Consider the following 21639-nt stretch of genomic DNA (forward strand, 5'->3'; position numbering starts at 1 on the left):
GGTCAGCCAGTTGTTTCTGAATTGTCACTTGTGTCATATTTATAGTGAAAATGAGGTGGGGCTGAAGGGCAGGGGATACTGAAGGTTTTATAACGGAATGTAGGAGTTGAAGGGAGAGAGGGAATATGGCTGCCGGTAAGGTAAAAGGAGAGAGATGCCCCCTGACGAGAGGCTATTTTTGAAAAATGGAGTTCCCGAGAAATGGGTTACTTATGAGCCTCAGGGGACGTCTTCTCTATTGAACTGATGTGGAAGATACCCCAGAGCAGATAAGCATGGACCCTTCTGAGGGACAAGCCTCCCCCCCAAGACTTAGTCGCCCAGCAGGGATCCAATAAGGACTGTTTATAGTTACTGGCTGTCCTGAGGTTCAGCTCCTTCTATGTCCCCAGAAATATTAGTCCTCTTATCTGACTGAGATGTTCAAATAAAGATAAATTTTAATAACAAGTTTGGATTGGGGAGGTAGGGAAGAGGGAAGAGGGATGTCCCTAGATGAGGTTTGAGTCTCAGCTTTGGAGCTGAGGCCAGGCCTCACAGCCTGGTGAAGGGTTTCTTTTATTCCTGCTAATCTGTGCTAGTTTTCTTAAGTTCAAAGTCTTAGCAGTAGATAGCAAGAGAAGAAAGTTCCAACTTTCAGAACTGGTTGGGCCTGTCTCTTTGGGCTGATACCCCTAAAGACCAACCTTACAGTTCAAACTGCTTCCCTTAAGTCCTTTTGTCGATGACACGATCATAGGAATCCAGGGAGAGCACAACGTTGGGTTTGGGAAAATTGGGAATAGAACCACTTATATCCAGAGACTGGGAGAGAGACCTCCTACCAGTTCCAGGGCCAGGAAGGAAGTCCTAGTCACAAGACCAACTGCCACTCCCAGTTACCCCTTCCCCCACCAACTGTCAGTCTTGTCAGTATCTCTCTAATACTCTGTCAACATGAAAATTTAGAGATCCCCAGTTTATTTAGTTGGGAGGTAGAAACCCCAGGTTTTGGCCTTGTCACTGTAAATCTAGAAATTTCTCTTGAGGGAAGGTTCCACTTCACCAGACAATAGACATTCACTTTAGTTTTGGCACAGTAGGTAGCGCATCAGTCTCACAAGCTGAAGGTCCTGAGTTTGATCCTCAGAAGGAGGATGTGATATACTGGGAAAGGCTTCTGGAGACAAAAGAGTTACTTGACTTTGGATGGGGTCTATCTCCTACCTGAAGTGGATGTCTATTGTCTCATGCAGTGGGACCTTCCCTCAGGGGGAAAACTCTCCTGTAACAAGGTCAAAACCTGGGGTTTCTACCTCCCAACTAAATAAACTGGAGATCTCTAGATTTCTATGTTGACAACTCCAACAGCTGTTGATTCCAACTCAGTGACAGAAAGTCTAGAACTTGCTTTACTTTTCCTTTCCACACTTACTAGCACAGGCAGGTCATAGACCTTCGTCCCCCACATTTAATCCTTAAGTGGGGGTGTCTACATTCCAGGTTGCTAAAATTCTAAAGACTAAGCAGGGTGGAGTAAAACAAATTCATATCACACAGGTGGGAAGTGTCTGAGATCAGATTTGAACCCAGGACCTCCTATCTTTGGGCCTGGCTCTCAATCCACTGAGCCACCCAGCTGCCCCTTTAGATTATATTATAGTCAACATTATACAATACTATTAGTTATACAATAACCTTAAGCAATTGTTTCATCATTTTCAGAAATGAGAGGGAAAGAAGAACAGAATGACACTCATTGCTTCAGAATAAGATTTATAACTGAAATTAGAATTACAATTCAGAAAACACAAACACATGACAGCAGGGCAGATAAACTACATACTTTTTTAAACTGTAGTTTTTCACCTTTTTAAAGTTTAGTTCGTAGTCTACCAACATCTGGATTGTAAGAGAAGCTGCTTTTCCACATCACGCCTTTATAAGTTTGCCAAATTTCACCTTTTTCATAAAAAATATTTTGTTTTAAACCTAAAACAAAACTATTTTCAACTTTCAAATGACCCTCCACCAAATTGCTTCCATTTATTTATTGCCCTTTGGATTTTTAATCACATCTAAAGTCCTGTATGAGGTTATCTACTATCTGGGAGTTATATTCCATTAAAGCATTAATCAGAGTAGCAATGGAGGTAGCGAAGGGCTGACTGGATTGAGAGCCAGGCCCAGAGAGGTCCTGGGTTCAAATCTGCCTTTAGCTGCTTTCTAACTGTGTGACCCTGGGCAAGTCACTTCACCCCCATTACTGCTCTTCTGCCTTGAAAGGAACACACAGTATTGGTTCCAAGACAAAGGTAAGGGATTAAAAAAAATTCAATTCATAATGTTTCCATATTACCCTTTAGACAGGTAAATCCTGTGGCTGGTAGTTACACACACTGGCTGAAGAGTTTTATTCTGCAGCATGATAGCTCTTCCTCAAAACCGGGAGCACTTCCAAAGGAAACAAAGATCTCGTTTTCTGGCTCCCTTCCACCGGCCTTGTCCTGATTTCCTTTCCAGGCTTCCATTGAACCTCCCCCAGCTTCAGGATGCACAATTTCACGCTGTGCTTTTACCCAGAGTTACCCGGTGAAGTTCGCCTCCTGGAAGCAGGACCTATTGTGCCCCAGACCCTGAGCTGAGCCTTCCCTTAACAGCCACAGCCGGAGTTGTTTCTGGAAATCCCCCTGGGTTCAGATTCTGCCTCTGACACATGTCTGTCTCTTCTGTGGCGTCAGTGTGTCCTTCTGTGAAACAGGAGTCAGCCCAGGTGACACTCCGTGACCCCAGGAGACCGCCAGAGCCCTGACACACACTCATTGGTCCCTGTGGGTTATATGTCTGGGAGCCAGCAGGGTACAACAGGAAGCAAGCCCACTGGGCTGGGAGGCCCCAGTCCCTGGTTCAAATCCCGTCTCTGCCCCTTTGCATGGCCTCAGTTGGGATGGGCAGGATGACCCTTCTGGGGCCCACCCATGGGGAAGGCTGGTCTCATTTCCTGTCCTCTCGCTGTTCCATTCCCATACAGTGAGGGCCGACCCCTGGGGCACTAGCTAGAGTGGGTGGGAGACCTCATCTGGAGCCTTCATGGGAACTCCTGGAGAGAAACATGGGTGGAATCCAGAAGATCTGGGGTGGAATCATGCCTGAGACACTTGGTGGCTGTGTGACCCTGGGCAAGTCACTTCAACTCTGACTCACTTTCCCCATTCTGGGACATCTTTCTGTTGGAGGGCTGACTCAGATTAGGAGAAAAGATCCAGTGGAGGTGGAGACTCCCTGCACGCAGAGCTGGAGCCCAAGAGGGGGTGGCGAATGACAGGGAAGCACAGTGGTGAGGACGTTTAAATATATATATATGTATGTATATAAACCCTTACCTTGGAATCTTGGAATCAATATTGTGTATTGGTTCCAAGGCAGAAGAGGGGTAAGGGCTAGGCAATGGGGGTGAAGTGACTTGCCCAGGGTCACCCAGCTGGGAAGTGTCTGAGGTCATATTTGAACCCAGGACCTCCAGTCTCTAGACCTGGCTCTCAATCCACTGAGCTACCCAGCTGCCCCCTTTATGGATATATATAACGGATATACATATATGTATTAAAATATATATGTATACACATACATATTTTTAATCTAAAACTTAAATTTTATTTTTATGGGTATTTTTATTGATTTATTTCACATTTAAGTCATCTCAGACTGCTTTTATTTAATTGATTAATTTAGAGTATTTTTCCAGGATTACAAAAATCATGTTCTTTTCCTCCCCTCCCTCCCACATGGCTGATTTCTGTACCCTTGAATTGAATTGGGGCTCAAATTTTGTGGAACTCGAACCTCTCCCCTTGTCTGCAGTCTGGAATGCTGGCCAGCAACATATAGGCTGTCTATAGCATCTGTGTAATGGCCAGGACACACGCTTAGCTTCTGAATGAGAGGGTGGATGCAGGACTTCCCAATGAGCTTCTGGTCAGGCACTAGCCATGCCATTGTGTCAGCTTCCTTCTTTGGTCTTGTTGCGCGGATTGCCAATATGATGCTAATGTCTCCATCCCACAACCTGTTTGAGTGACCATCCCACATCCCCCATTCCTGGAAACCCCAATAAGAATCAGTTCACCTGTCTGACCCTCTCTCTGACCATCTGAGGAGGAGCTGGCAGGCTGAAGAATCCTGTGTCCTTGTGTCTGTTTTCTCTACCCAAGTCCTTCCTGCCTTTATCTTTAACCCTTCCACCTGTGTTCCCTCAGGCCCTGGCTTCCCTTTCAGGTGCTCAGCCCTTGCAAGAAGATCCTGGAGCAGCAGGCTGCCCCAAAGGGAAGCCATTAACCCTCTTCCTCAGGAGAATTTCCCAGAAGTCCTTGTTCTGTTCCCAACTGTCCTTCTTGCCTCATACACTGCAGAGCTCTCAACATTCCATTCACCCCCAAAAGTTCTCTTTCCTACTCCCCATCATTACAACCAGGAAGCAGATTGAAGGAAGTCTTGCTTGCAAGGACTCATAGGCAAGGTACATAGAAAAGAGATGCTGGTTCCATATGGGATATGGAGAATGGGTGCCACAGACAGAGTCGAGAGCTGTGATCAGACAGCTTCCTGTATTGGTTAAACCTTTCTCTTCGGGCTTTGTATCATTTCTAAGACAGAGGAACTGAAAAGGCTCCGCAATGTGAGCTGAGCGGCTTGCACAGGATCGTATAACCTGGGAGTGTCCGAGTTCAGACTTGATAAATAGGTACCTTCAAAGGGAGAAATGCAATTACCAATGAGTATTTGGGGAAAATACGGTCCCTCTACAACCACCAATCCAAATCACTCGTAACTGGAAAGCATTTCAGCCTGATCATGGTGGTAAGAGGAGCATCATGAATACAGGGAATGTCCTTTCCCTCAACTGGAAGTTCCTTATATGTTTATTTGTTTTCACCTGGGAAAAGTCAGGAAGAAGATGAATGCCATTAAAAGCCAAGCATTGTACAAATCAGTACTAGGTAACTGCGCATCAACTCAACTCTGGGGCTCCTCGTGGTCCCCATGTGAACGACACACATGACAGATGAGAGAACTGCGTGGGAAGGGGTCGGGGCAATAAGGCACGCCCAGTGACTGACTGATGTGAAACGGGCTACATAGACTGCCTCAGAGCTCCTGTTAGGAGCAGCCATATTCCACTGAAGACAGGACAAAAGACGCAAGTGTACAAAAATATGGCTGCCGTCTCCTTTTGTTCTACCAAAGAACTGAGGGTGGGAGGGAATGTCCCACAATGGAGCAACAACTGGAATTTGGGTATGTGGACGTCACGGGAAAAGTAGAGATCAGAAAACACAGATCGTTTCAGTGCTTTGTGAATGGATGCAGATTTCATAAAGGTCACACTGGGAAAGCAAGTCACTTGGAAAGATGTCCCACCTTTTCTTTTTTAACATCAACTTTCTTATCAGTTTAAAATATTTTCCCACATTTCCATGATTCATGTTCTCTTCCCTCCCCCTCCCAGAGCTGACAAGCCATTCCACTGGGCTGTACAAACACTATCACTCGATCCCCATTTCCGTGCTATTCGCGGCTCTTCTTTTAAGGGTCAGCCAGTATACTAGGGGTTCATCAGGGGCTCTATAACCCGCCTCCTGACCCAGAGGAGATGGATACGGGACGGAGAATATAAAGGGAAATGGTTGGCGGGAGAATTGGTTTTCCATGATGGTGATTTTCCTACAAATATTTTATTTGCTGATATTTTTTCAACTTTGGGTAGGCCTGGATAGCAGCACGTCGGGGACTAGGGCTGGGATTCTCCCCCTCCTCCAAGCCCATATTAATCAAAGAGCCAATTAATGGAGAGTAGAAATGTCGGGACATTAAGTATGTGGTGGCCAGGAAGACCGATCTTCATAAATTCAGATTTAGCTATAAGCAGACAGTTTGGAAAATAATGCAAGGAATGTATTAGATACTTTTTTCTTTAGACCTTACACTCTGTTTTAGAATGAATTTGTTCCAAGGCAGAAGAGTGGTGAGGGCTAGGCAACAGGGATGAAGTGACTTGCCCAGGGACACCCAGCTAGGAAGTGTCTGAGGCCAGATTGGAACCCGGGACCTCCCGTCTCTGGCTGGGCCTGACTCTCTATTCACTGAGCCACCCAGCTTCTCCCTTGATAACTTTGCGTGATTATATATGTTGTTACACAATTTTGTGAAAAGGTAATATATTAAGATTTTTAAAATAAAGTGAGAAATAGAAATGCACGCAGAGAATCTTCTGTTCTACTTGGTTCATGGAAATGGTCTCTGGGGGGGAGTTCAGCTCAGAATTTTTTTTTTTTTTTTTAAATATATTTTATTTGGTCATTTCCAAGCATTATTCGTTAAAGACATAGATCATTTTCTTTTCCTCCCCCCCCCCAACCCCCCATAGCCGACGCGTAAGTCCACTGGGCATTAGATGTTTTCTTGATTTGAACCCATTGCTTTGTTGATAGTATTTGCATTAGAGTGTTCATTTAGAGTCTATCCTCTGTCATGTCCCCTCAATCTTTGTATTCAGGCAGTTGCTTTTTCTCGGTGTTTCCACTCCCATAGTTTATCCTTTGCTTATGAATGGTGTTTTTTTCTCCTGGGTCCCTGCAAGTTGTTCAGGGACATTACACCACCACTAATGGAGAAGTCCATTACGTTCGATGATACCACAGTGTGTTTGTCTCTGTGTACAATGTTCTCCTGGTTCTGCTCCTCTCGCTCTGCATCACTTCCTGGAGGTTGTTCCAGTCTCCATGGAACTTCTCCACTTTATTATTCCTTTTAGCACAATAGTACTCCATCACCAACATATACCACAGTTTGTTCAGCCATTCCCCAATTGATGGGCATCCCCTCATTTTCCAGTTTTGGGCCACCACAAAGAGCGCAGCTATGAATATTTTTGTACAAGTCTTTGTGTCCATTATCTCTTTGGGGTACAGACCCAGCAGTGCTATGTCAGCTCAGAATTTTTAAACTTTAAAAAGCTAAATAAAATCGACACTGTTACGGGTAGCACGTTTCTTCCCACGGCTTTTGGGAGGTTTCTAATTCCTGATTGTAGGATGGTGAGGGATGCCGGCTTTGCAATGATCCAGTCCTCCGGGCCTCCGGAGACATCAATCGCCTGCAAGCAGGAGCCCCGCTGTGGAGAAGGAGGGGCTCTGGGAGACTCCTCAGGACGGTTTGGATGGACTCTGGTCTGCAGCACGGGACCGGAGGGAGGCAGGGAGGCCCCAAAGGGGGCTCGCTGCCTCCTCTGTGCCAGGGAAGGAGAGGAGAGATGCCTGGAGGAGGTGTGCTGTAGGATTGGGCTAGACAGGGGCTCCCTTTAAGAGCCCTGATAGCCACGAGAACCAGAACCACAGGGTGGCTGTGCTCCACCGACATTCAGCCTCAGTCCTCCCAGAGCCTCGCAGCTGCGCACGTGGCCCCTCCACCCAGGCTAGAAGGGCGCCTCACGGACGGACTCCATTTCCCAGAATGCTGATAGAGTGACACCACGCACACCTCCGTGCAGAGCCCCAGGGCATGCTGGGAATTTCTAGGTGCGCAGGCGCAGCTTTCCCCGGGGCCGGGCTTTTTGTTCGGCTCTTTGTTCTTGGGCCCTGCTGGGTGAGTAGGGGCGGGGGAGGGAGGAGGGGAGGGAGTCAGTGCGCAGGCGTGGCCCGGGCTCCTTTTCCCCTCCTTAACCACCGCTCTCCCAGGGCGTCCGTAGAGCAGCTCTGACCCGGCTTGACTCAGTGAGTGTGGAAGTGTGCGTGCCAGCGTGAGTGTCTCGGATCGGGCGTGTGTGGGTGTACAAGAGAGGGCGGGGTTTGGGCCAGGGGCGTGTGTGCACGGGTGCGAGTGTGTGACCAGGGGAGGGGCTGGGGCTTGTGCTTGTGTATCTGGCAGAGGGACTGCTGCTGGGTCGGGGTGGGTCTGGCGGGGCAAAGGGGCGGCTGGGGTCCGGGCTGACCCCCTGGCGCTGAGCTCCCCGCGCTCCTCGCTGGTTCGCCCGCTGCCCGGTGTGTGCTTTGGGGGAGGGGCGGGGATTCAGGGCCCCTCCCCCCTTCACTCAGCCGTTCTGGCTGGGGCCGGGCGGTCCTTCGGGGGTAACCCCTCCCTTCGCAGCCCTCCCCCAGCCGCGTTTCTCCTAAGATCGGGGAGGCCGTGAGGCCTGGCATGGGTCCTCAGGGGCTGTCTTGGGCCCTGGAAGTCCCCCAGGAGTCAGGAAGCCCTGGGTTCAAATGGGACCCCTAGGTGTGGGGGCCGGGAAGTTACCTCACGTTCCTGGTCTGTAAAACGGGAGAAGAGCAGCCCTCGTCCCTCCCAGGGGCTTGTGGCCTTCAGGGAGAACTTTAAAGCTCTTAGCACAGTGCTGGGCACACAGGGGCTCTTGCTGTAAATGTAAATGTGCTCCGGCCCTGGAGGAGCGGGGGCGCGGCGGACTGCCTCTTTGTGCCCCTGCTCTCCTGGGTCCCTCATTCCACAGGGAAGGCAATGCCCGAATTCCTCACAAGCCTGGGCTGGGGGCCTTTGCCCGTTTTACAGAAAGGGGAAGGGGAGCTGAAGTGACACCCCCCCCCCCAGGGTCTGAGGCCCAGTTCCCCCTCAGGGCTTCCTGATTCCATCCCTGTTTCCCTTCCAGGGGTTCAGGTGAAGGTCTGGCCCCCCAGCACCCTGGGCTGCTCCCCTGGGGAATGTGAATGGCCTAGAAGGGCCATTCTGCCCACCCCAGCTCAGGCTCTAAGAAGTGGCAGAGACAGGATTCGAACCCAGTACTGAGGCATCTAAACCAGCGCTTGTTTCTTGTTCCCCCTGCTGGCTCCCAAACCTATAACACACGTGTGTCATGGGACATGTGTGTGGGGATGGCAGTCATTGAATTTGAGCTGGAAGAGATGCCTTGAAGGAGGCACCAACCAGTGACAAGGCCAGAATCTGAACCCCGGTCCTGGGACCGCCTCCCTCCCCCGCGGCCCTCTGAGCCCCGCCCCCCCCCCCGGGGCCGGATGCTGGCCTGGAATGGCTGAGCCAGGGAGTAGCCCATCGCTTCCTCCCACGGTCGTGCCTTCACTCTCCCTTTAACATGGGCGGCCACAGGCATTCCGATGTGGGTTGGAGGGGCCCATCAGGTCCAGGAGGATGGGAGGGCCCAGCTTAAGGAGGCATCCGCGGCCTCCTCCCCCTCCCCCTCCCCTCCTTCCCCCGCCTCCCCTCCCCCATGGGTCCCCCTGGCGGTGCTCAGAGCCCCTGCAGAGACTGGCCTGGCGTGGGGGGCTGCAGCTGTGCCCCCCCAGGAGTCAGACCAAAGAGGAGCTTCGAGCGGGTCAGGGATGCGGCCTGCCCTCCAGCCCGGCCCGCTTCCTGGCTCAGCCTGGGGTTCTGGGCCATCCCGGCAGGCCGCTCCTCCCTTGACTGGGAGATGGCCCTGATTCCGGGGCTCAAGGGATGTGTTGGTAGCGGGACTCGCACTCGGAGCTTCCTGCCTCCAGGCCCGCCGCCTCTCCCGAGGGTCCTGCTGGGAGCTCTGCTGGGCGGAGGGGAGAAGGCAGAGACTGCCAGCTCTAAAGGGGGCAGCCGGAAGAGGCGGGGTCAGCGCGCCCCGCCCCGCCCCCAGCCTTTCCTCTGCCCTCCTGCAGGAGCTCCGCCCAGGAGGAGGAGGTGACGATGGCCGCCGGGCCGGCTCCGGCTCCGGTAAGTTGGCTTCGACCCTCTTGGGACGCCCCACCTTGTGAGCCCCTCCGGGACGTTCCTGGGCCGTCGGGCGGGGGAGGGGCGGCCTGCGAGCGCCTGGTGCGGCCTTTCAGGTGAGCTTCCGCGACGTGGCCGTGGACTTCACGCGGCAGGAGTGGCAGCTGCTGGCGCCGGCGCAGAGAGCCCTGTACAGGGAGGTGATGCTCGAGAACTACCGGAACGTGGCGTCGCTGGGTAAGGAGGCGCCTCCTCGCACACGGGCCGGGCGAGCCCTGGCTTTCCCCTCCGGAGAGCCGCCCTCGGAGCAAAGACCAAGAGGGGGAGGGCCGCCTGCGGGGACGCTGTGGTCGTCTACACTGTTCTCTTGGCTCCGGCTCTGCCCTTCTCGCCGGCGGCTTCCCTCCCGCTTCTGCTCCGTTCCCTGGGCTCCCCGCGCAGACCAGACGGGCTGGGGGGAGGGGGGTCTCCGTCTGAGGGCAGCCTAGGGAGGGGCGGCTGTCAGGGGGGCGGGCCGGAGGGACCTGCGTCGGGCCTCGGGCTTGGGGCAACGGTGGGGGCGCCCAGACCCGCGGCCCGTCTGCAGGGCCCCCTAAGGCGCTCCATGGCTGTGTGGAGCCCCGGAGACTTCAGCAGAACTGTCAGCCCTGCGGGAGGAGGAGTCGGGCTGGGCAGAGGCCAGAGCAGGGGCGCCCCCTGGCTGCCATGGGGGGGGCTGGCCGAGGAGCACAGCCTAGAGAGGGTCCCGGAGGGGCTCCTGTTGCCCTTCGGGGCGCCTCGCTCCCAGCTTTCCGCTTCTTCCCCACGAGCAGGCCATCCCGTCTCCAAGCCGAATGTGATCTTCCAGTTAGAGCAGAGCGAAGCGCCATGGATGCCCGAAGGAGAAGCGGCCAGAAGCCTACCTCCAGGTGAGGGGGCGGGGCAGGAATCGAGGGAGGCCCCGCCCAAAGCCCCTCCTCCCTCACCCACGGGCTCATGTGTGTGCGTGTGAAGAGACATGTTCCAAGCACAACAGCCCCCTGCTTTGGGACTGTCACCCGCATAGTTCTGGGAAACGGCTGCGGGTTGTATAGACCTGCCCACATACGGGTGTGTTGGGAGGAGGGGCCCGGAACGGAAGGGGAGGAGTCTGGTTCCAGAATGAGGAGGGAGCTCTGGTGCTGTCCTGTCTGAGGCTTCCCCTGGGCCCGGCCCTGTGCTCAGCTGGCGCCTCCCCCCCCCCCCCCAGGTCTCCCTCTGGATTATTTCCAGTCCATCCAGCCTGTCTCGGAGGAGGCTGGCTGGGTGGGTCCATTTTCCATGAGATCCTGAGCTCCCAGTCCCGTCCTTTGGCTCCCCGGCACGTACTGGGCAGCATTCTTCCCCTCGGGCTCCCCCTTGTGCTCAGCAGCAGCGCCCCAGCACCTGCCCTGGCCGGTCATTTCCTCTTGGGCCCATTGGGCGAGGCCAGCCCCCCGCCTTTTCTTCCACTTTGATGTCCTTCCAGGGTTCAGGTTGGGAGGAGAGAAAAGGAGGGAGAGAGGATGTTGGGGACCAGGGCCAGCAGGGGTGAGTCAGTGGTGCCACCTCAGGCTCTCTGGGAGTAGATTTCTGTGGCTGGAACCAAGGCTTGGAATTAGGAATGAATGGCACTGCAGTGGGCAAAGCTTCCAATGCCAGATCAGGGCTGCATGGAAGAACCATTGAGCGAGTTAGAAGTCAATCCCCGGCCCAAGTATTCTCAGAAAATGTTCTGAAGGGGGAGAGGGCACCAGCCGAAAGGGAGCGAATGAAGCCCAGAGCTGTCGGGAGAGGCTGGTGGAGACCACCGGAGCCTGCATCTAAGTGAGGACAGCGGGAATAGGGAGGAGAAAATGGACGAGGGGGACATCAGCAAACCGAAGTCAATGGGAACTTTTGACCCATGTGATATGGAGATGTGATATGGAGAAGGTGATGGAGAATTCAAGGATGGGGCCCTCGTTTCAGCCTGGGCAACCAGGAGAGGGAAGACACCCGCAGGAGAGTCAGGAAACCCGGACATGGCCTCAAACACAAGAGGAGCTGTGTGACCTTGGGCAAATCATGTAACCTCTATCTGCCTTGACTTCTTCAGCTGTCAGATGGGCACCATAATGATACCTCTCTGATGAGCTCTTAGCACCGTGCCTGGCACATAGGCATTCTACAAAAGCCCAAACCCTTCCCTTGGGTACGACTATGAATGACCACAGCACTTTGTAGGGGGAGGTGAGGAAGGGAAGGTTCTGCGCAAAGGATGGAAACGCTGCGGTGGACCACCATGTCTGTCTGGAGCCCCCCACGTGAAGATAGTCATGTGAAATCGGTCCAGAAAGGGAAGCCGGAGTGGTTCCTGGCTTCGAATTGGCTGATTCCATTCTCTTCCCCAAGACTTTTGTCTGGCAATCCTAGTCTGTGCTTCTTGTGTGCTCATCGCTCGGTGATCGTGAACATGTACTGGACACCTGGCAGTGCTGGGGGAATAATCACCTCATTGTGAACCGTGTTTGCAAAGTGCTTTGTAGACATTCTCTGAGGCAGCTGGGTGGCACACTGGACTTCAGAGACAGGAAGTTCTGGCTTCAAATGTGACCTAAGCAAGTCATCTTCTCTGTCTGCCTCCATTTCCTTCCCTGCAAAATCTGCCCAATGAAGATGGTGCTACCACCTGCCTCCCAGGACTGTGGTGAGGGTCAATAAGGCGATATTTCTAAACCACTTTCAAACCTTTCCTTGTGGTACAAGGGGGAGCTAGCTTGTAGTGTTGTTCTCCTTATTCTTTTTTTTTTTAAACCCTTACCTTCCATCTTGGAGTCAATACTGTGTATTGGCTCCAAGGCAGAAGAGTGGTAAGGGCTAGGCAATGGGGGTCAAATGACTTGCCCAGGGTCATTACAGCTGGGAAATGTCTGAGGTCAGATTTGAACCTAGGCCTGGCTCTCAATCCACTGAGCTACCCAGCTGCCCACTGTTCTCCTTATTCTTATGTGAGCCTCGCCACAATCCTTCGGAGACAAATGAGGTAAGTAAATGAATCAGATCCATCGGTTAAGAAGCATTTTCGGAGTGCCCACGTCCCCTGAGCCAGGCTATGGGGCCGCACGGCCTGGGGCTGACAGATAAGAACAGGCCTGCCCTTCAGGAGCTCCCAAGCTAATGAAGGTTCTTTCACAATCAATGAGGACTCCTTGGAAGTCAGTCCTGAGAAGGGAAGGGGACCTTTGAGCTGATAGAGTTGGAGGAGCTGGAATGTCACTTATGAGGAATAGTAAACAGGTCAGCCTGGATTCTGTGGAAGGGAGCCGAGTCTAAGAAACCTGGGAAGATGGGAAGGGACCAAGCTATGAAGATCTATGAAGGGTAAATAGAAGAAGCGTATATTTGCTCCTGGAAGCCATGGTGAATAGTGAGGCTCCATTGTCAGGAGCATTTCCCTCAAAGGTTCTAGTTCTGTGTTTATGGATGCTGAAATTCCTTTATCTGATCAAAGCTTCCCATCATCCAGTCTCTACTGGGACCTCCAATCTCTCCTTCCCTCAGTCCTTTCCTAGGCCATCACGCCTACGCTTTCCTCTTTTCTTTGCCTTAATTCTTCCGTGAATCAGCTCAACCCTCTGGGTGAAACTCTTTTCTTCTCTTCCTGTCACTGATCATACCTTGCCAAACTCCACAATCTAGAGCTCTCCCTGCTCTTTGTGTGCTTCTTTTTTTTTTTAATATATTTTATTTGATCATTTCCAAGCATTATTCATTAAAGACATAGATAATTTTCTTTTCCTCCCCCCACCCCCCATAGACAACGCGTAAATCCACTGGGCATTACATGTTTTCTTGATTCGAACCCATTTCCAAGTTGATAATATTTGCATTAGAGTGTTCATTTAGAGTCTCTCCTCTGTCATGTCCCTCAACCGCTGTATTTAGGCAGTTGCTTTTCCTTGGTATTTCCACTCCCATAGTTTATCCTTTGCTTATGAATAGTGTTTTTTTCTCCTAGATCCCTGCAGATTGTTCAGGGACATTACACCACCATTAATGGAGAAGTCCATTACGTTCGATTATACCACAGTGTATTAGTCTCTGTGTACGATGTTCTCCTGGTTCTGCTCCTCTCGCTCTGCATCACATCCTGGAGGTTGTTCCAGTCTCTATGGAATTCCTCCACTTTATTATTCCTTTGAGCACAATAGTATTCTACCACCAACATATACCACAATGTGTTCAGCCATTCCCCAATTGATGGGCATCCCCTCGTTTTCCAGTTTTTGGCCACCTCTTTGTGTGCTTCTTAATGGAGCTGGAGAAAGTCATAACCACAGTAACCGGGTCCATGACAGCTTTGTTAGATCATCCTCCCTGGGCCTTTATTGTAGCAAGGCAGCTTTATATACTTCCCTTGTTGATTCACTCTTCCCACTCAGTACAGTGGCGATTCCAGTTCTTTTTGTCCTTCCTCAAGGCTCTCCCATTGCTTCCCTTTCTGAGGATAAATTGAGGCCATGCAACAAGAACTCCCTCTTGTCCCCACTTTATCTCATATCACTTAGATGCCTTCTGCTACTCTCTCCTTCACCCTTGTCTGGTATGAAGATGTGACCCTCTCCCTAAGGCAAATCCCTCTTTGGCATCCTTAAACCCATCTTTTCAAACTCCTCTACAGAATTGCCTCGTTTAATAACCTCAACTTCCCTAGTCTCTAATCTGCAATATTCCCCAGTCTTTAACCTTTAATCTCTCTGCACTGTAACTCCTTCCCTGCTGCCATGACCATATTTCCAACCCGTCCCCTCCCCCTTAAAATGCCCTCACTTTTTTGTACTTTTTGGTGCTCTATCTAATCTCCCCATCTCAGTCAAATTTCCTTGAGAAAGCTACAGTCAGGGCCTCCTTCATTACCTTTTGAGTTTGCTGCAGTCTGATTTCTGATCTCCTGATCCACCTGAAAGCACTTCAGAGTCTCCAGTGAACTCTTTTTTGCCCAATCAGATGACTTTTTTTGCTTCCTTTCGGTTCCTTTTTGTAGCCTTTTACATTGCTGATCTTCCTTTTCTAATGGATTCTCTCTGGGGTTTTTGCAACATAGCTCCTCCTCCATTTTGGAGACCCTGTTTCCTAAGTTCCATTCTCCCATCACTAATTACCTCTTGGAAATCCTGCGCTAGATACCCTGTAAGCTAGTGAAACACAGAGGTCATTTTCTTTCCTCCCAAACCCTTGCTTCTCTTCCTGACTTTCCCTTTCTTGGCAAAGGCACTGCCATCTTGGTAGTCACTCAGGAATACAGCCTGGATATCATCCTTAACTCTCCTTTCCCCTTCATGTCCTCTATCAAATCCAGCCTGCTTTCTCTTCCTTGAAGGTGATGCTCTGTCTCCTGAATTCACGCCTTTTATTTGCCTAGAATTCTTTTTCACCTCTACCTCCTTGCTCTCCTGGATTCCTTCAAGACTCAGATCCCGATCTCACCTGCCACAGGTGGGCTTTCCAGCTATTGTTTTCCCATCATTGCTTATTTCCATTTTATCATGTAACTATCTGGTATGCCTATAGTTGTTTATATGCTGTCTCATCTGTTAGACTGTGAGCTCCTTGAGAGCAGAGGCTGCTTTTTGTTTTCCTCTGTAACCCCAGCATTTAGCACAGTATTGGGATATATGTATATATGTATGTATGTATGTATGGTGCTTAATAAATGATTACTGATTGATGATTGTCTGTGGAACATGGGACATTTACATTTTCTTGTTTTTTTCAGATTGGGAGGCCAGGTTTGAAACCAAGGAGGCAATTGCAAAGGCTTGTTTTGCTATGGAAAAATCATTCCAAGAAAGCTTTACCTGGCATGGTTCCTGGGGTTCTAATTGGGGGGAATCTTGGGAATGTGGTAGCAGGTTTAAGAGGCATCAGGGGAACCAGGAGAGAAATGTCAGGCAAATACCACTTGCCCACAAGAAAACTGAGGAGCCAAGGGGTCAGAAATATAATGACTTTGAGAGACGTTTCTGTTCAGACCCAATTCTTATGACACCACAGAGTGCTGGAAAGAGTATCCCTAGGTATGATTCACATCGACTTTGCTTTGAACAACATACAGACCTAATTCAACTTGATAGGATTGCCTCAGGGAAAAAACCTTGTCATTATGATGAATGTAGTATTACCTTCAGTTACTCCTCAGACCTTGTTCAGTATCATAGAATACTTAATGGAGAGAAAACTTATACATGTTATGAATTTGGGAAAACCTCTCACCAAGGTGACCTTACACAACAGCAGAAAACCTCCACTGGAGAGAACCTCTACATATATAATGAACATGGGAAAGCCTTTGGTGATAGCTTGTCCCTTACTCTGCATCAGAGAATTAATACCGGAGAGAATCTCTGTGTTTGTGATGTATGTAGGAAAGTCTTGAGTGACAGCTTGTCCCTTACTCCACTTCAGAGAATTCCATTTGGAGAGAAATCCTTTAAATGTCATGAATGTGAGAAATTGTTCAGTCAGCACACAAGCCTGCTTAGACACCAGAGGATTCATACAGGTGAAAAACCTTATAAATGTAGTGAATGTGGAAAAGCCTTCAGTCAGTGCACAAACCTCATCCGACATCAGAGAGTCCATACCGGGGAAAAACTCTTTAGATGTAATGAATGTGGTAAGACTTTCAGCAACAGTTCATCCTGCAGTATACACCAGAGAATTCACACTGGAGAGAAACCCTATCAGTGTGGTGACTGTGGACAAGCCTTTAGTCAACAGGGCAGTCTTATTCAACATCAAAGGATTCATACAGGAGAGAAGCCCTTTAAGTGTAAAAAATGTGGAAAAGCCTTCAGCCAAAATATACACCTTACTCAACATCAGAGACTTCATACAGGAGAGAAAATTTATAAATGCAATGAATGTGGTAAGGCCTTCAGCAACAGCTCAACTCTTATTCTACATAATAGGATTCACACTGGAGAGAAACCATATGAATGCAATGAATGTGGAAAAACCTTTAGCCAGTACACAACTCTTATTCAACACCAGAGAATTCACACAGGAGAGAAGCCCTACAAATGTAATGTCTGTGAAAAAACCTTCAGTCAGAGCACAAGCCTTATCCGTCATCAGAAAATTCATACTGGAGAGAAACTTTGCATATGTCATGAATGTGGACAAGCCTTCAGTCAGCAAGGAAGTCTTACTAAGCATCAAAGAATTCATACTGGAGAGAGGCCCTATAAATGCAATGAATGTGGAAAAGCCTTCACCCAAAGTATGAACCTTACACGACATCAAAGAATTCACACTGGAGAAAAGTTATATAAATGTAATGAATGTGGTAAAGCTTTCAGCAATGGCTCATCACTTACTCAACATGAGAGGATTCACACCGGAGAAAAACCCTATAATTGTAGTGAATGTGGCAAGGCCTTTAGTAATAGCTCCTCAGTTACTCAACATGAAAGAATTCATACTGGAGAAAAACCTTATAAGTGTAATGAATGTGGGAAAGCCTTCACACATAGTATGAATCTTACTCGACATCAGAGAACTCATACGGGAGAGAAACCCTATCACTGTAATGAATGTGGAAAGTCTTTCAGCCAGAATATGAACCTTACCCGACATCAAAGAATCCATACTGGGGAGAAACCCTACAAATGTAATCAGTGCGACAGAGCCTTCAACCAAAGCACATCCCTTGCTGAGCATCAGAAAACACATAGGAAAGAAGCTGAGAAATATAATAAATGCAACCGGCTTTTAGCTGCAGCTGATGCTATCAAGGATTGTGTTTGATTTTTGTTTTTGAGAAAAGGTCATTCATCTATGAATGTGGGGAAGCCTTACCAAACATCAGATCATTTCTAGTAGTGAGAAGTATAGTAAATGTGGTGAAAATGTAAAGCCCTTCAGGTAGGGTTCAGTTCTCAACAGACACCTCAGAGCAGCAAGAATATATGGTCATGTTATAGTGTGGGCAGATTCTCATTCTCATTTTCCTTTAATGCTTTTAGTGAATCTGTGGTCTCACTGACAGAGGTATTCCTTCCATCAATATTGATTGCCACCCATTGTACCCTCTCATCTGTGGTAATTTTCATCCACATCATCCCATAGAGCTCCTACCCCCAAGAATCCATCTTGTATGCTACAGACCATCCTCTGGTATCTTGCATTTTATAAGTTCCTATTAAGTGTCCACCTGTAAGCTTTCACTTTTTCCACATGACCTCACCTAACTTCTGGTCATGTGTTTCCTCAATGGTATCTCTTATGCCATTTCTTGCACACAGATCATCACTGGAAAAATATCATAGCTTACCTAGATTCACCTTCTCTTTCCTTTAGGTCATCTGCAAATTTTGTTTCCATGGAGATGGTGGTATTCCAATACATGCAACAATATGCCATCCTTACAAAATCATTTATGTTGACAAGCCAGTAAACTGTGGGGTCATTAATATTGGTGCATAATTTCCTCACTATAATTTCTGCTCTAGCAACTTGTTCTAATGGGGTAATTCAATGGATTATATGTCTATAGCTATATGTCATAATCACAGGTAACAGAAATTTTTCATTCATTTGCTTTATCCAGTATCAATTGCTAAGCCAAGCTCTCCTTTAATAATTATGAGTCTTACTGAAAAGACCCTGCAGTTTTCAAATTTTCAGGGGATAGGAGGTGAGCAGGGAGGGATGTAGTTAGATTACCCAATATTATCCACTGACAGCATTGGAGGACAGTTCTTCAAGTTAGGTGACACCAACAAAACATACATTAAGACCTTAGATTAGGGCAAGCACTATGCAGAAATTCTGGGGAAATAAAGCAAGGAGCTTGCATTCTAATAGAAATCTGCTGTAGGAAATCGCCTCCATTTTATACCTGGTGCAAAAAATCCATCACAGCAGTGGCAAAAATATGGATTTGGGCAAGTATACATTTCCCTGTTTGTGCCTCATAACATTAAAGATTCGGGTATTGTTGCACTGTCATCTTTGTGAATGTATTTATCAAGGAATATTGTATGAACTTAACATATGCATGAGACCCTCCTTTGGGGGGGGGGGAGTCTTTTGAGGAGGTACTTTGCTCTATCTAGTTAAATGTCTATTGTTTGGGGTTTTTTGGTAGTCGGTGAGCATATATTGTGAGGTCTTGTATTCTTGGCACCATTCAGTCAACTAATTGTGACTAAGGATGTCTGATGTAGAGAATTTTTTTTGGTGGGGGGGGGTAGCCTGCTTATTACATTTTCATTCCAAATATCTTTAATATGCACATAGATCATTCTCATAATGTTTTTAAGAATGAGAAAATTAGGATATGGGTTGGTAGCTATTTGTATTCTCTCAAGTCTTTGTGGGCATTTGGAGGCTAGCAATCTGGACTGATTCCCTGGCAATCCAAGTGGCAAGCATGTGCCAGAGAGTTCCTACAGTGGGATTCTATTTGGGGCAGAGAGGATGAACATATTTGGAGGTGCCCTTGTCCACTGTAGCTAGAAAATTCCAGCTGTCCTCCTCAACTGGAAGGGGGGAGTGTCAGTAGGTTGCCCACCATTGTATCTTTATCCTAAGTGACACTAAGGATTTTGCATCTGATGAAACCCACTGTGAACCCCAGAGTCAGGAAAATTCAAGTCCAAGGCAGCTACACCTCTGAGGCTATTATTGCAGGTCTCCTGTTCTGATGTTTTCTTCCAATAAACTAGTCTATAACCATAAGTGCCTTCCTTGAGTGATCATTTCCCACATCTCTACATTAAGCACTGGGGTGTATGAGTTTTCAGTAAAGACAAGCATCTGTGGTAGAAGGGCTTGCTTAGCCCATTTCAGGGCTGATTTCCTCTTTTGGCATACACATGCCACCCTGGTCTTGCCTATGGTTCCAAGAAACTGTAGTATGCCCAGTGGCCATACCCCAGGCAGGCCTCAAACCTGTCTGTAAGTTAAGGGGTGTCTACTCCAGGCACATGAAAGACTTCCTCTGGTGGAAGGGGCAGATGAGAAAAACTTGTTCCAGTAGCCATGAAGATGACTGAAGCATGCACTGTGGAGCATTATAGTCATGGAAGAAGCTGAGGTCATCCACTGCATCCCACCATCACCAGTCATCTTGATTTGTCTGGACACCGCACGTGGATGTCTTTGGGCAACTATCTCGCTTCATTCTGACTGATGCAGTGCAAGAGATTTTTCCTTTGTGGGTTGGGACTTAGGGAGTGAGGAGTCTGAGAATATGAGTGAAGAATGAGACACGGACAAGTCAAAGTAATTGACAAGGCAGGCGTGATCCCTATGACATTCTCCTAGGTAGGAGAATGGGAGAAGTTTGCAGACAAGTGGAAGTAAAGATTCCGAGATAGAGAGCATGTGGCCCAGAGAGGCCTTAGTAAAGAGATAGTAGTGAAGCTTCAAGATCACTGGAGCAAGAGAGGGAATCACGCCTTTACCCCAGGCTTTATTGGGGATAGCCAGGATCAATGACCGCGTAACAAAGCATAGATAATTCAGATTGGATGGGATGGTGAGGGTGATTCCTTTTGGGCATGTTGATTCCAATCTGCACTTTCTCAGAGGGATGTACTCTACACCAAATGTTCATGAGTTCGTCTTAGGCAACAGGCATGTGGCCCGGTCAAGATTCCACTCACAAATATCAGAGTATCACCATGTGTCTGGAGACACAGTAACCATACAATCATTTATATTTCATAGATGTGAATATGCTTGGAATGCTACATATCCCCCTTTTTTGTTTTAAAAATCAAATGAAGTGAAAGGTGAGTGATATAAAATGTAACGAAATTTGGGAGTAAAATTAAAAATAGAAAAATCATGTAGCATCATCAATTGATACTTCAAGTGATTCAAAGTAAACATCCAAAATATGTAGCCAAACCTCTGGCTGTGAAAAGTAATTGTGATTGTCAACAATAATAACAATTTCACTCTCACCTTATTAATAATATTGTAGAGATAAAAATGATCTCAATGCTTAGTAATGAAAATCGAAGATAAAAGTCTCATCAAAGTTTAAAGTAATGATAAAAATAATAAGAAAATGATCTTCCCTCGAATTATCCTGAATTATTGAGGTAGCAGTCCCATAGATCATAGGACAGGTGCATTAGCAGATAGTGCCCACACACAGTTAGGATTAGAAGAAGGTGCCAGAGCTTTCATAGCCAAAGAAAAGATGACTGTATGTGGATATGAAGGGAAATTTCCCTTCTCTCCCTTGTCCTGATTATGCATTTTAGGGATATACCCGCCCAGATGCCTGCCACATGGCAATACGGTTGGACTTTGATACTCGAGCCACCTGCGAAGGAGGGTGTCAAACACCGTGTCCCAGTACCTCCAACCTCAGCAGCCCACATCCATCCATCTCTTATGGAATATACGTCTGTGTGTGGCTTTGGCTGTCTGGCCCATTGAGGTGTCCTCTGCATTCCCTTTTCATGCAATCAGTGATGGTCTCCCAGGATAGTCACCTGCAACTTACCAAATGCTGTCATGTTCTCATAATCGCACACTGTTGGGTACATATCAAGAGAAAAAGTTTTGCACCTTCATTGCTCAGGATCGGAGTGTTAAAAGTACTTGAAATATATTTCAAAATGTAAGAAAAGAAAAACAACAGAGGAGAATCAAAGTATTCAGAGAAAATAAAGTGAGAGCATCAAATCAAGATTGCTCAATAAAATGAAAAGTGATATAAAAATGGTATAAAAATGTTCTTAAAATACTTTCTCTCATCCCCTTTTTGTTGTTTTTGAATCGCATACCAAATATATTCACATCTTTTACATTTTCCAAACAGCAGTGCAAACATCAATTCAAGTATCAAAATGGCCATAAACGTTACATTTTGATTTGTTGTTGAGATAACATGCATAAAGCTACTGAAGGGACCTTGCACCTTCTGGCTGCATGTTTCTTATATGAGCCTTA

At 48.1% G+C, this 21639-nt stretch overlaps 1 protein-coding gene across 4 annotated transcripts; it reads left to right on the plus strand.

Annotated features, from left to right (window-relative positions):
- Positions 1-7555: 7555 nt before the first annotated feature.
- LOC100020073 (zinc finger protein 345-like) lies at positions 7556-19407 on the plus strand. 4 transcript variants are annotated; one of them, XM_007492283.3, is made up of 5 exons: positions 7556-7620; positions 9633-9687; positions 9801-9921; positions 10497-10592; positions 15440-19407. In XM_007492283.3, the coding sequence occupies exons 2-5, from the start codon at positions 9661-9663 to the stop codon at positions 17470-17472; spliced, it is 2277 nt and encodes a 758-aa protein (XP_007492345.1). In that variant the 5' UTR covers positions 7556-7620; positions 9633-9660; the 3' UTR covers positions 17473-19407. The 4 variants fall into 4 exon arrangements, with proteins under 4 accessions (XP_007492345.1, XP_007492344.1, XP_007492347.1 ...); XM_007492282.3 differs by lacking the exon at positions 7556-7620 and adding an exon at positions 7645-7748; XM_007492285.3 differs by lacking the exon at positions 7556-7620 and adding an exon at positions 7645-7748 and having other exon boundaries at positions 18025-19407.
- Positions 19408-21639: the final 2232 nt, after the last annotated feature.

Source organism: Monodelphis domestica, chromosome 4 (genome assembly GCF_027887165.1).
Source record: "Monodelphis domestica isolate mMonDom1 chromosome 4, mMonDom1.pri, whole genome shotgun sequence".
Classification (NCBI taxonomy): domain Eukaryota; kingdom Metazoa; phylum Chordata; class Mammalia; order Didelphimorphia; family Didelphidae; genus Monodelphis; species Monodelphis domestica.

Bases quoted from the DNA above. Each gene is read 5' to 3' on its own strand.
- LOC100020073 (XM_056796493.1), top strand. From the start codon at position 10,289: ATGGCTGTGTGGAGCCCCGGAGACTTCAGCAGAACTGTCAGCCCTGCG. The intron at 10,593-15,439 runs GTGAGGGGGCGG...TGTTTTTTTCAG, and splicing joins GGCCAGAAGCCTACCTCCAG to ATTGGGAGGCCAGGTTTGAA.